Source organism: Hemitrygon akajei, chromosome 3 (genome assembly GCF_048418815.1).
Source record: "Hemitrygon akajei chromosome 3, sHemAka1.3, whole genome shotgun sequence".
Taxonomy (NCBI): domain Eukaryota; kingdom Metazoa; phylum Chordata; class Chondrichthyes; order Myliobatiformes; family Dasyatidae; genus Hemitrygon; species Hemitrygon akajei.
The window spans coordinates 160282708-160295551 of NC_133126.1; the positions used below are offsets into that span (position 1 = coordinate 160282708).

General features: G+C 43.3%; 1 protein-coding gene across 1 annotated transcript in view; it reads right to left on the reverse strand.

Annotated features, from left to right (window-relative positions):
• The window catches only part of atp13a3 (ATPase 13A3), a 105872-nt gene that overhangs the window by 17837 nt on the left and 75191 nt on the right, over positions 1–12844 (reverse strand). The window contains exons 26-27 of the mRNA XM_073041161.1: positions 9986–10160; positions 2968–3176 (exon numbers count right to left, since the gene is read on the reverse strand). Coding sequence (XP_072897262.1) covers positions 2968–3176; positions 9986–10160 — 384 coding nt within the window. The remainder of the gene's footprint in view (positions 1–2967; positions 3177–9985; positions 10161–12844) is intronic.

The following is a 12844-nucleotide window of genomic DNA, read 5'->3' on the forward strand; positions in this document are numbered from 1 at the left end:
CGAGTCACTCCAACCACAAACTGTTCCAGCTGCAACTCTACGACCGCAGCATAAAAGTCAGGACCAACAGACTCCGAGACAGCTTTTTCCACCAGGCCATCAGACTGATTGGTGATACAATTGTATTTCTATGTTATATTGACTATGCTGTTGTATATACTATTTATTATAAATTACTACAAATTGCACATTTAGATTTTTACTCCTCATGTATATGAAGGATGTAAGAAATAAAGTCAATTCAATTCAATCTGGGGAGTTCCAGGACGCTCTTTGAGCCGTTAATTGCTGGGGCCCATTGGTCCTCCTCCATGGTGACAGACGACAAGAGCTCGTCTATCTCAACTATCGGTTTCACTTTGACAAGTACAATAACATTGCTCAGTGAGAACCAACTCAATCATGTATAGACGGGGGAGGTGATTATTACATACCCCAGTGACCCACAAACACACAAGCAAATAAATGAATAACCCAAGCTAAAATGTAACAATAAATGAACTGGAACATCCTACCATAATCGCTCAAACAAATTTTAACACAAGAACAATAAGTAACTCTGGCTGTCAGGAATGCTGGAATGAACTGTTGAGTATTCTACCCCCCCCCCCCTTCCCCACCGGAGCAACACAAAATGCTTTTTGAAAGTGGTACAAAAGACTTCCGGCTGTAATAGCTGTGAGAGGTGGTTCAACAAAGTACTGAGCAAAGGGGGATGAACACTTTTGAACTGCTGGCATTTCCATTTTTAAATACTAAGTTGTTCCATGGTTTACAATTTTCCTCATTTTAGGGTTCCACTTTGAAAAAGGAGCACATGATTCACAAATAAGTGTTCTCAGTTAAAGTGATCAAAATCCCCAGCTGTAATACTCATTTTTGCAGCATCATAAAATTGAAATGATTTCTTTTTTTCCACAGGCAATCCTAACTCTGAGTAAACACAAAGTTCACTGCAGATGCTGTGGTGAAATCAAGACGTACAAAAAAGCTGGATGAACTCAGCAGGTCGGGCAGCATCCGTTGAAAGAAGCAGTCAACGTTTCGGGTCGAGACCCTTCATCAGGACTAAAGAAGGAGGGGGCAGGGTCCCTATAAAGGTGGGGGGGGAGGGTGGGAAACCAATCAGAGGAAAGATCAAGGGGTGGGGTGGGGAAGTAGGGAGGGGATAGGCAGGAGAGGTGAGGAAGGAATCTAAGGGGAAAGCACTATGGGTAGTAGAAGAAGGCAGAGTCATGAGAGGTGATAGGCAGCTAGAAGAGGAGACAGAGTGAAATTAGGATGGGGGAAGGGAGAGGGAGGGAATTAATGTAAGTTGGAGAATTCGATGTTCATACCAAGGGGCTGGAGACTACCCAGACGGTATATGAGATGTTGTTCCTCCAGTCGAAGTTTGGCCTCATCATGCAGTAGAGGAGGCCATGTATGGACATATCCAAATGGGAATGTGAAGCAGAGTTGAAGTGAGTGGCAACCGGACGATCCTGTCTGTTGTGGCGGACGGAGCGTGGGTGCTCGACGAAGCGGTCCCCCAATCTGCGTCGGGTCTCGCCAATGTAGAGGAGGCCGCACCGGGAGCACCGGATGCAATAGATTACCCCAACAGACTCACAAGTGAAGTGTTGCCTCACCTGGAAGGACTGTTTGGGACCCTGAATGGTGGTAAGAGATGAGGTATAGAGACAGGTATAGCACTTACACTTGCAGGGGTAAGTGCCAGGTAGGAGATCTGTGGGGAGGGACGTGTGGACCAGGCAGTCGCGGAGGGAACGATCCCTGTGAAAAGCAGAGAGGGAAAGATGTCCTTAGTGGTGGGGTCCTGTTGAAGGTGGCGGAATTTGCAGAGGATAATATGCTGGATCCGGAGGCTGGTGGGGTGATAGGTGAGGACAAGGGGGACATGGTCCCTGTTGTGGTGACGGGAGAATGGGGTGAGGGCTGGAGTGCAGGAAATGGAGGAGATGCGGGTGAGGGCATCATTGATGATGGCAGAAGGGAAACCACCATTCTTAAAGAAAGAGGACATTTGGGATGTCCTGGAATGGAAAGCCTCATCCTGGGAGCAGATGCGGCGGAGACAGAGGAACAGGGGATAGGGAATAGAATTTTTGCATTTGGCAGGGTGGGAAGAGGTATAATCAAGGTAGTTATGGGAGTCAGTGGGTTTATAGAAGATGTCAGTGGACAGTCTATCACCAGAGATGGAGACCTAGAGATCGAGAAAGGGGAGAGAAGCGTCCAAGATGGACCAAGTGAATTTGAGGGCTGGGTGAAAGTTAGAGGCAAAGTTGATGAAATTGATGAGCTCAGCATGGGTGCAGGAAGCAGCAGCAATGTAGTCGTCAATGTATCGAAGGAAAAGTTGGGGAGCAGTACCAGTATAGGTTTGGAGCATAGACTGTTCCACATAACCCACGAAGAGGCAGGCATAGCTAGGGCCCATGCGAGTGCCCATAGCTACACCCTTGGTCTGAAGAAAGTGGGAAGAGCCGAAAGAGAAGTTATTAAGTGTGAGTACCAGTTCCGCCAACCGGAGGAGTGTGGTGGTGTTGGGGAACTGGTGAGGTCTATTGTCCAGAAAGTAGCGGAGGGCTTTGAGAAATCCTAACTCTGCAACTTCTCATAGTTTTTCAGTTGAATTTGTACAAAGTGGCTAGGACTAAACAGCTTCTAATTTCACACATCCTAATTGAACCCTATTGAACAATTCAACTGTGGTGTCATAAGACTATCCACAAAGAGATGAATTTGACATTTCAGTGGTACTTAACACACACACAAATGGAGCTCAGAAGAAAATAAACTGTCACACAAGAGGCTAATGAAAATCTATAACCTGGATTTCACTGAAGATGCACAAGTTATCATTAGCTTCTATTGGAAAGAAGCTCAAATCACTTATTAAATCTTGCATTCATGTTTAACTGAAACTAATTATGCAGTTAATGAAAGTAGAATGCTTCTTACAGTTGGTGTAGATTGGTTTTCGGTAAGGCTTTCCTTTGCAGTATACAATTGCCGTTGATATACAGCTGAAAATAGATAGAAGGTACACAGTTGTATTCTCATAACTCTTGTAGTCATCTTCATTTGATTCCGGGGAGATGGAAGCAGCGTCCGTGGTGTTATTATTTGCAGATACATCACTAGTTGTTAGGTTTTTTGGATTACAAGCTCTGCAAAAAAAAAAAAAAGAAAAAATACCTTTAGTATGAATCATAGCATTTTTGGCAAATGTAAAAACAGCCCTCTGTATTGCCCACCTCCTTTTTAACTTTTTGAAGGAGGCAGGAAAAGTATTAGGACCAGACTTAATTTATCTTGATGGACTTGAATAAAAAAAATGGAAGGACCGATGTGCTATTTTGATACACTGTATGTTCAGCCATACAACCTGAGTGACATTTGTGAACAACTGGCTCCATTATTCTGAAAGTCAGTTCCTCAGAAAGAAATTCAGGCAAGGTGCAAAATTTACTGCCAACTCATTATTGTACTTTTTTTTTTACAAGAGGGATAAAAGTTAGTCATCTCCAATTATTCTAATAGTGTAAATATTAATGGAAAGTAGCATTGCAGCCTGCATAAACGAACACTTAGACATCAGAGTTGTAAGGTATAACAAGTAAATGGTAAGGAAGAGCGATAATGTTTCTCAAATCTAAACTAGTTGTTTTAAAAAGTTTTCTGAAATGAAGAAATAAAAAGTCTAAAGACACAATATACTTGAAATTCCAAAATGCTTTTGATAAATTCCCTGTTGATACAAGAAAACAAGAGTTGGTTCAAGAGTTGATGTGGGTAGATTGTTAAATCAATTAACAGCTAAAATGGAGAAATTTGATGGATTATTCCCAATAGTGAAAGAAGTCCTCTTCTCTCTTAGGGAATCCTCAGAGAAAGAGAATGAATTGCTGCCAATCCAGTTCTGTGGGTCCTGAGGTAAATGATGAAACCAATGTGGCACCCTCCATTTTGTTACTGGTGGGGCAGGAACTACTTGGCATGGTAGGAAGTTGCTAGACTTCTGGACCCTTAATCTGAGCTTCTGTATGCTCCCAAACATAGATTTAAGATTCTCTGTGTCATTCTCAAGTTGAAAGTACCTTTTTCAGAACCTTTTGTTTTTAATTATATTTTTGACTGATAATGGCAAATTACACTATACACACATGACAGATATATGTAAATAAGAATTTATCTAACCACAATAATATATTTTAAAAGCTGAACTAGAAAAAGACCGCTGATTCTCTTTTATGCCAAAGACAAATTTCACCCTCACTAATTAGTCTGGAATTATTTAGAACCATAGAACATTACAGCACAGAAACAGGCCTTCGGCCCTTCTTGGCTGTGCCGAACCATTTTTCTGCCTAGTCCCACTGACCTGCACATGGACCATATCCCTCCATACCCCTCTCATCCATGTACCTGTCCAAATTTTTCTTAAATGTTAAAAGTGAGCCTGCATTTACCACTTCATCTGGCAGCTCATTCCACACTCCCACCACTCTCTGTGTGAAGAAGCCCCCCTTAATGTTCCCTTAAAACTTTTCCCCCCTTCACCCTTAACCCATGCCCTCTGGCTTTTTTCTCCCCTAGCCTCAGAGGAAAAAGCCTGCTTGCATTCACTCTATCTATACCCATCATAATTTTATATAACTCTATCAAATCTCCCCTCATTCTTCCACGCTCCAGGGAATAAAGTCCTAACCTATTCATCCTTTCCCTATAACTCAGTTTCTCAAGTCCCGGCAACATCCTTGTAAACCTTCTCTGCACTCTTTCAACCTTTTTAATATCCTTCCTGTAATTAGGTGACCAAAACTGCACACAATACTCCAAATTCGGCCTCACCAATGTCTCATACAACCTCACCATAACATTCCAACTCTTATACTCAATACTTTGATTTATAAAGGCCAACGTACCAAAAGCTCTCTTTACTACCCTATCTACCTGTGACACCACTTTTAGGGAATTATGAATCTGTATTCCCAGATCCCTCTGTTCTACTGCACTCTTCAGCGTCCTACCATTTACCTTGTATGTTCTACCTTGGTTTGTCCTTCCAAAATGCAATACCTCACACTTGTCTGCATTAAACTCCATCTGCCATTTTTCAGCCCATTTTTACAGCTGGTACATATCTTTTTAGAGTACTTTTAGGGCATTTTTTTAAACAATAGAACATGAACTATCCTCCAATCCTCCGGCACCTCACCCGTAGATACCGACATTTTAAATATATCTGCCAGGGCCCCTGCAATTTCAACACTAGTCTCCTTCATGTTCCGAGGGAATACCCTGTCAGGTCCTGGGGATTTATCTACTCTGATTTGCCTCAAGACAGCAAGCACCTCCTCCTCTTCAATCTGTATAGGTTCCATGACCTCACTACTTGTTGGCCTTATTTCCATTGACTCCATGCCAGTTTCCTTAGTAAATACAGATGCAAAAAAACCATTTAATATCTCTCCCATTTCTTTTGGCTCCATACATAGCTGACCACTCTGATCTTCAAGAAGACCAATTTTATCCCTTACTATCCTTTTGCTCTTGACATACCTGTAGAAGCTCTTAGGATTATCCTTCACCCTGACTGCAAAAGCAACCTCATGTCTTCTTTTAGCTTTACTGATTTCTTAAGTATTTTCTTACTCTTTTTATATTCCTCAAGAATCTTATTTCCTCCCTGTTGCCTATACATGTTATACGTCTCTCACTTCTTCTTTATCAGAGTTCCAATATCCCCAGAGAACCAAGGCTCTTTATTCTTAATCACTTTGCCTTTAATCCTGACAGGAACATACAAACCCTGCACTCTCAAAATTTCTCCTTTGAAGGCCTCCCACTTACCAATCACACCCTTGCCAGAGAACAACCTGTCCCAATCTACGCTTTTTAGATCCTTTCTCACTTCTTCAAATTTGGCCTTTTTCCAGTTTAGAACCTCAACCCGCGGATCTTTATCCATGATCAAGTTGAAACTAATGACGTTATGATCACTGGTACCAATGTGTTCCCCTACACACACTTCCATCACCTGTCCTAACTCGTTTCCTAATAGGAGATCCAATATTGCATCCTCTCTAGTTGGTAGCTCTATATATTGATTTAGAAAACTTTCCTGGACATATTTTACAAACTCTAACCTGTCTAGACCTTTGGGAGTCCCAATCAACATATGGAAAATTAAAATTCTCTACTATCACAACTTTATGTTTCCTGTAGTTGTCTGCTATCTCTCTGCAGATTTACTCCTCCAATTCTCGCTGAATATTGGGTGGTCTATAATATAACCCCATAAATGTGGTCATACCTGTCCTGTTTCTCAGCTCCATCCATATGGCCTCAGTAGTTAAGCCGTCTAATCTGTTTTGCCTGAGCACTGCTGTAACATTTTCCCTGACTAGCAATGCCACCCCCCCCCCCCCCCCACCCTTCATCCCTCTGCCTCTATCACATCTGAAACATCTAAACCCTGGAACATTAAGCTGCCAGTCCTGCCCCTCCTGTAGCCAAGTTTCACTAATGGCTGCAATGTCATAATTCCACGTGTCAATCCACGCCCTCAGCTAGTCAGCCTTCCCACGATACTCCTCGCATTGAAATAGACACACTTCAGAAGATTATTACCACCACACACAAACCTTCTATTTGTGACTTTGCATGAGCTTTTAACATAATTTATTTTCACCCCCGCTCCACTATCTGCTCTGTCACTCTGGTTCTCATCCCCCTGCAAATCTAGTTTAAACCCTCCCCAACAGCACTAACAAACCTCCCTGCAAGGATATTGGTCCCCCTGTAGTCCAGGTGTAACCCGTCTCTCTTGTACAGGTCCCATCTGCCCCAGAAGAGGTCCCAATGATCATGAAATCTGAAACCCTGCCCTCTACACCAGTTCCTCAGCCACATGTTCATCCTCCAGAGCATTCTATTCTTACCCTCACTGGCACGTGGCACAGGTAGCAATCCTGAGATTACCACCCTTGAGGTCCTGCTTTTTAACTTCCTACCAAGCTCTCTATACTCACTTTTCAGGACCTTCTCACTTTTTCTTCGTACATCATTGGTACCGATGTGTACCATGATATCTGGCTGCTCACCCTCCCATTTCAGAATGCTGTACACGCGATCAGAGACATCCCTGACCCTGGCACCCGGGAGGCAACAAACCATCTGAGAGTCTCTGTCACGACCACAGAACCTCCTCTAACAATCGAGTCCCCTATCACTACCGCTCTCCTCTTCTTCCCCCCTCCCTTCTGCACTGCAGAACCAGACTCAGTGCCAGAGATCTGGCTTCCGCAGCTTGTCCCAGGTAAGCCATTCTCCCCCCCCAACAGTATCCAAATCGGTATACTTGTTGAGGGGAATGGCCACAGGGGAACCCTACTCTGCCTGCCCTTTCCCTCGCCTGACAGTAACCCAATTACCTGTGCGCTGCTCCTTTGGCGTAATTACCTCCCTGAAACTACTATCTATAAACTCCTCATTCTCCCGAATGATCCGGAGATCATCCAGCTCCTGCTCCAGTTCCCTACCGTGGTTTGTTAGAAGCTGCAGCTGGATGCACTTCTTGCAGGTGTTGTTTCAGGGACACCGGAGGTCTCCCCGACTTCCCACATCCTGTAAGAGGAGCATTCTGACATCCTGCCTGGCTTTCTCTCTACTCTAAACAAACAAAAGGAAACTTACCAGAACCTACCCTCGCCTCTGCCTGTTCATGCCAAAGCCTGTTGAGCCAAAGCCGTCCCACTCTGCTCCCTGGATATGGTGGTCGCCTTTTTAAACCTTTGACACCCTACTGGCTGATGTCACACGCCTGCTCAGTCCAGCCTCTTTTCCCCCGAGCAATGTGTAAAAAAAAAGGCTTCTCTCCAAGATTCCTTACTCCTTCACTCTCAGCCTCTAGCTCCGATTTTAAAAAAATTGGATTTATAGGTTGATCAGGTTAGATGAAGGAGAGTGGAATGAGGTATGTGTGAAATATTGGGCCGTGTTCAGTTTTTCTACTGCAGACGGTTGGGAATAGTTCTTAATACTATGTACCTTAGAGCTTTGACTAGTGGCCAATCTGGATATCGGAAGTATGGACAGGAGGGACTTTAATCAGGTCTGCTGCCCAACGATATAAAGGTTCGTAGCAGTATAGTAGAACCTTGACCAGTGGCCGAACAGTGTTTGGAATTGATTCATAAGAGCAAATTAAAGGAAGGCAGGGGTAAGTGCAGCAGCCATCGCTGCATCCGTCATCTTCAGAGTGGACATAGAGTGGTGATTGTAAGGTTTTACCTCTTCGAGGCTTCAGTGAAAAGAGAGGCTTCATTCAGAGAGAAAGGGACAGAAAAGCTCAAGTTTTTTTCCTTCTCTTCTTTATCGCTGCTCAGCTAAGTAGAGATGACTGACAGGATAGTGAAATGCTCCTCTTGCAGGGAGACCTCTAGTGTCCCTGACCACTACAACTGCGAGAAGTGCATCCAGCTACAGCTTCTAACAAACTGCATTAAGGAGCTGGAGCTGGATGAACTCCCAATCATTTGAGAGGCTGAGGGGGTGATGGATTGGACATTCAGAGAGGTAGTTACGCCTTTAGTGCAGGACACAGGAAACTCGGTAACAGTCAGGAAGGTGAAAGCGGTTAAGGAGCCACTGCAGAGTACCCCCGTGGACACCCCCTCAACAACACTTTGGATACTGTTGGGGGATGACCTAACAGAGGAAAGTCACTGTGGTCGGGTCTCTGGCACTGTCTGCCTCTGTGACTCAGAAGGGAAGGGGGAAGAAGAGGCATGCTATGGCGATAGGGTATTCATTAATTAAGGGAATGGACAGGAGGTTCTATGGGCGAGAACCAGATTCCCAGATGGTATGTTGCCTCCCGGGTGCCAGGGTCTGGGATATCTTGGATCCAGTCCTCAGCATTCTTAACTGGAAGAGTGAAGAGCCAGAAGTCATGGTCCTTGTAGATACCAATGACATGGGTAAGATGAGTAACGAGGTTCTGTACAGGGAGTTCAGGAAGTTGGATGTGAGGTTAAAGGGCAGGACCTTCAGGGTGGTGACCACCAGGATTGCTACCTGTACCTTGTGTTACTGAGGCTAGAACTAGGAGGATTATATAGTGTAATACATGGCTAAGGAGTGGTGTAGGAGGGAGAGCATAAGATTTTTGGATCATTGGGCTTTCTTTCAGGAAGGTGGAACCTGTAGAGAAGGGATGGTTTGGACTTGAATTGGAAGGGGACAAATATCCTAGCAGGAACGTTAGTTAATGCTCCACAGTGGGGTTTAAATTAGAGTTGCAGGGTATAGGAACCAGAGTGCCTGAATAGTTAGTGGAGAGGTTGTGGAGGCAAATGTTGGTAACACTTCAGACAAAGTTAGGAATCAAAAGGTTGAGCATGGTGCAGCAAAATCAAAAAGGATTAATATAGGACTGAAGATGTTGTATCTGAATGCTCACTGTAAATGGAATAAGGTAGATAAGAAAAGGGTTCAGAGGAGGTTCATGAAAATGATTCCAGGATTAAATGGCTTGTTATATGAAGAGCCTCTGATGGCTTGGGGCCTGTATTCAGTTGAATTCAGAAGAATGAGGGTTGATCTGACTGAAACCTATCGCATGGTGAAAGGCCTTGATAAAGTGAATGTGGAGAGGATGTTTCCTATGGTGGGAGACTAAGACCAGAGGACACAGCCTCAGAATAGGGGAGCATCCTTTAGAACGGAGATGAGGAGGAATTTCTTTAGCCAGAGTGTGGTGAATGTGTGAAATTCTTTGCAGTTGTGGAGGCCAAGTCTTTATGAGTATTTAAGTCAGAGCTTTATAGATTCTTGATTGGTCAGGGCATGAAGGCATATGGAAAGAAGGCAGGAGATTTTAGGCTGAGAGTAAAATTGGATCAGCCATGAAATAATGGAGCAGACTCGATGGCCAAAGGCCTAATTCTGCTCCTATATCTTATCGTCTTACCTGTAAATATCTGTGGATGAGTACCAAGGCTGTTGTTGAACCATCATGAATCCAAACACATGTACAGCAAGGCTGAAAATGACATTCAGAATAACAGACAGCAGCAAAGGTGGTGAAATAAGCTGATTGGGTGGCTGATGTGGGTCCAGCTTTGGATATACATGATTAAGGCTCACTGAAATACAATAAAAATTGAGTTGGGATAAAAATCTCTCATCAGATAATGTTACAAATATCTGTATCACCTAACATGCATATTAAATCTTCCAAAACATTTTTAAGTACACTCCGTCACCATAATTCCAGCAAGTCTAAATGGCAATCTGTTTTTCTGATGAATAATCGCCCAGATTTTAATTGCATCATTTTTTTTTCTTTCAGTAGCACATGTTTGAAAATGACTGGCTTGAGTGAAATGTTTTGACAACCATTTGCAACACTTAAAGTGCTGGAGGAACTCGTCAGGTCAGGCAGCATCTATGGAGGGAAATAAACAGTCAATGTTTCAGGCCAAGACCCTTTGTCACGATCTGATCAATGCCAGAAACATTGACTGTTTACTCTGATGAGTACCTCCAACATTTTCTTATGTTGCTCTGAATTAACAGCATCTGCAGAAACTCCCGAATTTATTGTCAACCATTTCTCTGGAATCTCAGTATTCAAGGAACTAACATAGTCAAAATTCTGCAGAGCTGCAATAACATCAAGAGAATTACACAAATAATGGAAGAATACATAGAAACTTCAAGATGTAATGCTCTGGTCATAATCTGTCACCATTGTCTAAAAATAAGTATTTCAGTTTTCTAATCAGTTCAGTAGTTATCCTAAAACCAGATGAAACATTGGCAGCAGTTGTACATCATCTCTCACTGATTGCTCCCCTCTGGCTCACCTTCATGTTTATAACATAGCATGGAAGGCCAAGGGAGCCAAGTAAAATAGAATGAAATGTTTGATTACCTGGTTGGTGGAGATGCTAAGACTGTTGGTGTGAGTGAACTGAGTGAAGGAATTATTTAGCAGGATAAGGCTTGCTACACAATTGTCCTGCACAGTTGGTATACCATGCTTTGCAACTTTGCCATATTCTCTTAGGCCATTTGGCTGAATGATTCTGTGCCGTCTTACAGAATTCCCATCCATCCCACTGTCCATTTATGCCCTGTAATATACTCTTCCTCACCCTGATTTTTCTGCTACCCAGTTACATGGGGGGGGGGGGGGGTGCGGCCATTTCCAGCAGACACACCAGTCAATACATCCTTGGATGTGTATTGAAACTGGAGGAGCAAGTGAAATCCTATGCCGTTATAGCAAGAATGTGTAAATGCCACTCAGACAGCACCTGAGGTTAGTATATTGCATCTGGGTCACTGGAGTTCTGAGTAAAAGCTCTGCCTACAGGGTCATGTGTTGCTCAAAGCTACTGTATACGGTCACAGTAGAAATGGGGAATCTCTAAATCCTCCAAAGGCGGAATTCTGTTCCTTTGTGTTTCCTCATTCTCTATTAACCCTTTGCACCTGCTACTTTGAGCACTAGATGAACTCCCTTTTTCAGTATTTTTAAACAGCCAAATAGACACTTCAAATTTGAGTTTTGAAACCCATGCTGTCTTTTTAGAATGAAGTGATTTCTGGCAAAGGGATAAGAATCTGAAATCTTGATGACTTCTCTTTCATAGATTCTGCCAGCACCTGTTGTTGTTTCTTTGATATTTAACAAGGGCCTGAGGCTGATCACTTTGAGGAGCATCAGGGGACCTTGGCTCATTCTTGTGGAAATATCTGTTGTCACCAGCTGGCACTGGATGACTGCATGCTTTTAAGCTTATGATGTGGGGTCATGAGGGAACTGCGAGCTCAGTAAAATGTATTCTGGATCCTTTATCAGTCACTTTTGATAAATGTAGAATGGGACTAAATTCTAGCTGGACTGTAGAGGAGAGCATGGATTTAGATTGTCAGGGGTGCCAGAGCTTTAGGAGAAAGAAAGGAATGCTGTAGAAAGGAGAAATAGAACACAGGAGAGATGTTTTTAGCAGAGAGTAAGAAGCAAAATCCTTTAAACCACTGTTTATCTAATTCACTCAGACACAGGTGATACTGGACCAGCAGTTTAAAACAAAACAAAGTAAGTTTCAAGGAAACATGTGAACAAAGGTTAACATTGTAAAGGAAGCATCAGAACAGGTTACCAGCGTGTTAAAGGGAGCACTAGAATCAGCTGAGAATACTGGCAAGATCTCCAACATGTAATGCACTGCTAATGATAATCGTGCAATGGAATTACCATAGATAGGAAACAATCCTTGGGTAATTGAGTGGAACAGGCTGTGTTGTATTGTTCAGGAAAGATTTGTTTAGAATATCTAATAAATATGGTTATTTCCACTGTCAATTTCATGACAGCTGTGGTCTTCACAGCTTCAGAAGAAATTGATGCCCAGGTGATGTACTTTATCACAGAGAATATATGTTTCCAAACTTAAAGTGTAGCTATGGGCACCCGCATGGGTCCTAGCTACGCCTGCCTTTTTGTCGGCCATGTGGAGCAATCTATGTTCCAAGCCTACACCGGTATCTGTCCTCCTCTTTTCTTGCATTATATCGACGACTGCATCGGCGCTGCTTCCTGCACGCATGCTGAGCTCGTCGACTTCATTAACTTCGCCTCCAACTTTCACCCTGCCCTCAAATTCACCTGGTCTATTTCCAACACCTCCCTCCCCTTTCTAGATCTTTCTGTTTCTATCTCTGACAGCCTATCCACCGACATCTACTACAAACCTACTAACTCCCACAGCTACCGAGACTATTCCTCCTCCCACCCTGTCTCCTGCAAAAATGCTAT